At 62.7% G+C, this 2500-nt stretch overlaps 1 protein-coding gene across 1 annotated transcript; it reads right to left on the reverse strand.

Annotated features, from left to right (window-relative positions):
- Positions 1-554: 554 nt before the first annotated feature.
- LOC119576754 (bile salt-activated lipase-like) lies at positions 555-1385 on the reverse strand. The gene has a single exon (XM_037924396.1). It carries the CDS (start codon positions 1383-1385, stop codon positions 555-557), a length of 831 nt encoding a protein of 276 aa, XP_037780324.1.
- Between the last annotated feature and the right edge of the window lie 1115 nt (positions 1386-2500).

Raw genomic sequence — 2500 nt, forward strand, 5'->3', positions numbered from 1 at the left:
GTGTTGTTCTTTGGGGGAAGTTGGTGTTTGTTTCTCTGTTCTGGGGAGGAGGGATAACTGGGGATGGCTGCCGCAGGTGGTTTGCGGAAATAGATGGTCTAGGGTGCTGTAGCGGAGGGATCGGCGCCTTTCTGGGTTATTTGCTGACACTGAGGGTGGTCGTAGTGAAGGTGGTCGTAGTGAGGATGGTCGTAGTGAAGGTGGTCGTAGTGAGGATGGTCGTAGTGAAGGTGGTCGTAGTGAGGGTAGAATAGCAAACGATATGGTAAACGACCCCCCCCCCCCTGCTGCGGCAAGGCAAAAGAGCGGAAGTCCCTTGGGCGACACGCGGAGCCCTGACGCCGAGCCATGTGCTTTTTGACGCCGAGGGCTTGACGGAAGCCTCCTGGTTGCCACAGGGGGCCATGACGGAAGCCTCCTGGTAGCCACAGGGGGCCATGACGGAAGCCTCCTGGTAGCCACAGGGGTCCATGAAGGAAGCCTCCTGGTTGCCACAGGGGTCCATGACGGAAGCCTCCTGGTTGCCACAGGGGGCCATGACGGAAGCCTCCTGGTTACCACAGGGGTCCTTGGCGGAAGCCTCCTGGTTGCCACAGGGGCCATGGCGGAAGCCTCCTGGTTGCCACGGGGGGCATGACGGAAGCCTCCTGGTTGCCACAGGGGGCCATGACGGAAGCCTCCTGGTTGCCACGAGGGGCCATGACGGAAGCCTCCTGGTTGCCACAGGGGCCATGACGGAAGCCTCCTGGTTCCCACGGGGGGCCATGACGGAAGCCTCCTGGTTGCCACGGGGGGCCATGACGGAAGCCTCCTGGTTGCCACAGGGGCCATGACGGAAGCCTCCTGGTTGCCACAGGGGCCATGACGGAAGCCTCGTGGTTGCCACAGGGGGCCATGACGGAAGCCTCCGGGGTTGCCACAGGGGCCATGCGGAAGCCCTCGTCGCCACGGGGGCCATGACGGAAGCCTCCTGGTTCCACACGGGGCCATGACGGAAGCCTCGTGGTTGCCACGGGGGGCCATGACGGAAGCCTCCTCGTCGCCACGGGGGGCCATGACGGAAGCCTCGTGGTTGCCACGGGGGGCCATGACGGAAGCCTCCTCGTCGCCACGGGGGGCCATGACGGAAGCCTCCTCGTCGCCACGGGGGGCCATGACGGAAGCCTTTGGTTCGCCACGGGGGGCCAGACGGAAGCCTCCGGTTGCCACGGGGGGGCCATGACGGAAGCCTCCTGGTCGCCACGGGGGGCCATGACGGAAGCCTCCTCGTCGCCACGGGGGGCCATGACGGAAGCCTCGTGGTTGCCAGAGGGGGCCATGACGGAAGCCTCCTCGTCGCCACGGGGGGCCATGACGGAAGCCTCCTCGTCGCCACGGGGGGCCATGACGGAAGCCCGCGGCGAGCGGAGGAGGGCCCCCGCGTCGGCGGCGGGAGCGGAGGCCCGGTGACACAGAAGCGCCGGGCATCGCTGTTGGCCGATACCGTAGCTTACCGCGGGCCTGACATACCTCCGCCCCGCCCGGATGCCAGGTCGCGAGCGAGCGTCGCCGCTGCGCCGCTATTTCTGTCTCGTCGCGCGCCCCGGACACCACCGCGCTCAGGCCTCCGCCCCTAGCACCGCCGCAGGGCTTATCCTGAGGCCCCTACGGCGGGGGGTGGGTCCTCGCCTTCTGCTGCTCGTGCTCTGTCTGTCTGTTTTCATTTTTGTCTTTGTTTCTCTTTCTCTCTCTCTCTCTCTCTCTCTCTGACTCTCTCTCTCTCTTTTCTCTCTCTCTCTCTCTCTCCTCTCTCTCTCTCTCTCTTCTCTCTCTGTCTCTCTCTCTCTCCTCTCTCTCTCTTCTCTCTCTCTCTCTCTCTCTCTCTCTCTCTCTCTCTCTCTCTCTCTCTCTCTCTCTCTCTCTCTCTCTCTCTTCCTCTTTCCTCTTCTTCTCCCTCTCTCCTTCTCCTCTCCTCCTCTCATCCTCTCCCTCCTCCCTCTTCTCCCTCTCTCTCCTCCCTCCTCCCCTTCTCACCCTCCTCTCTCCCTTCCCTCCCCTTCTCACCCTCCTCCTCCCCTTCTCACCCTCCCTCCCTCCCCCTTCTTACGCCTCTCCTCCCTCCCCCTTCTCACTCCTCCCTCCCTCCCCTCTCACCTCTCCCTCCCTCTCTCTTCTCTCTGTCTCCTCCTCTCTTCCACTCCTCTCTCTCTCTCTCTCTCCTTTCACTGTCTGCTCCTCTCCTCCCCCTCTTCTCTACCTCTCCTCCTCTCCTCCGCTATCTTCGTCTCTCCCCCTCCCTCGCGCTTAAGTTTTCTTCCCTTCCTCTTCTACGGCCTCCTCTACTGCTTGACCTCTCGCCCTCCTTGTATAAATCAGTTCTTTTCGTTCCCCCCTTCCTTTTTTTAATTTTTCCCCATGATCCCCCACCCCCCTTTCCCAATTTCCCCCATCCTCCCCCACCTTTAAAACCACCCCCCCTTCCATTTTCACGTCCTTCCTCCCTCCCTCCTTCTTACCTCCC

Source organism: Penaeus monodon, chromosome 9 (assembly GCF_015228065.2).
Source record: "Penaeus monodon isolate SGIC_2016 chromosome 9, NSTDA_Pmon_1, whole genome shotgun sequence".
Classification (NCBI taxonomy): Eukaryota; Metazoa; Arthropoda; class Malacostraca; order Decapoda; family Penaeidae; genus Penaeus; species Penaeus monodon.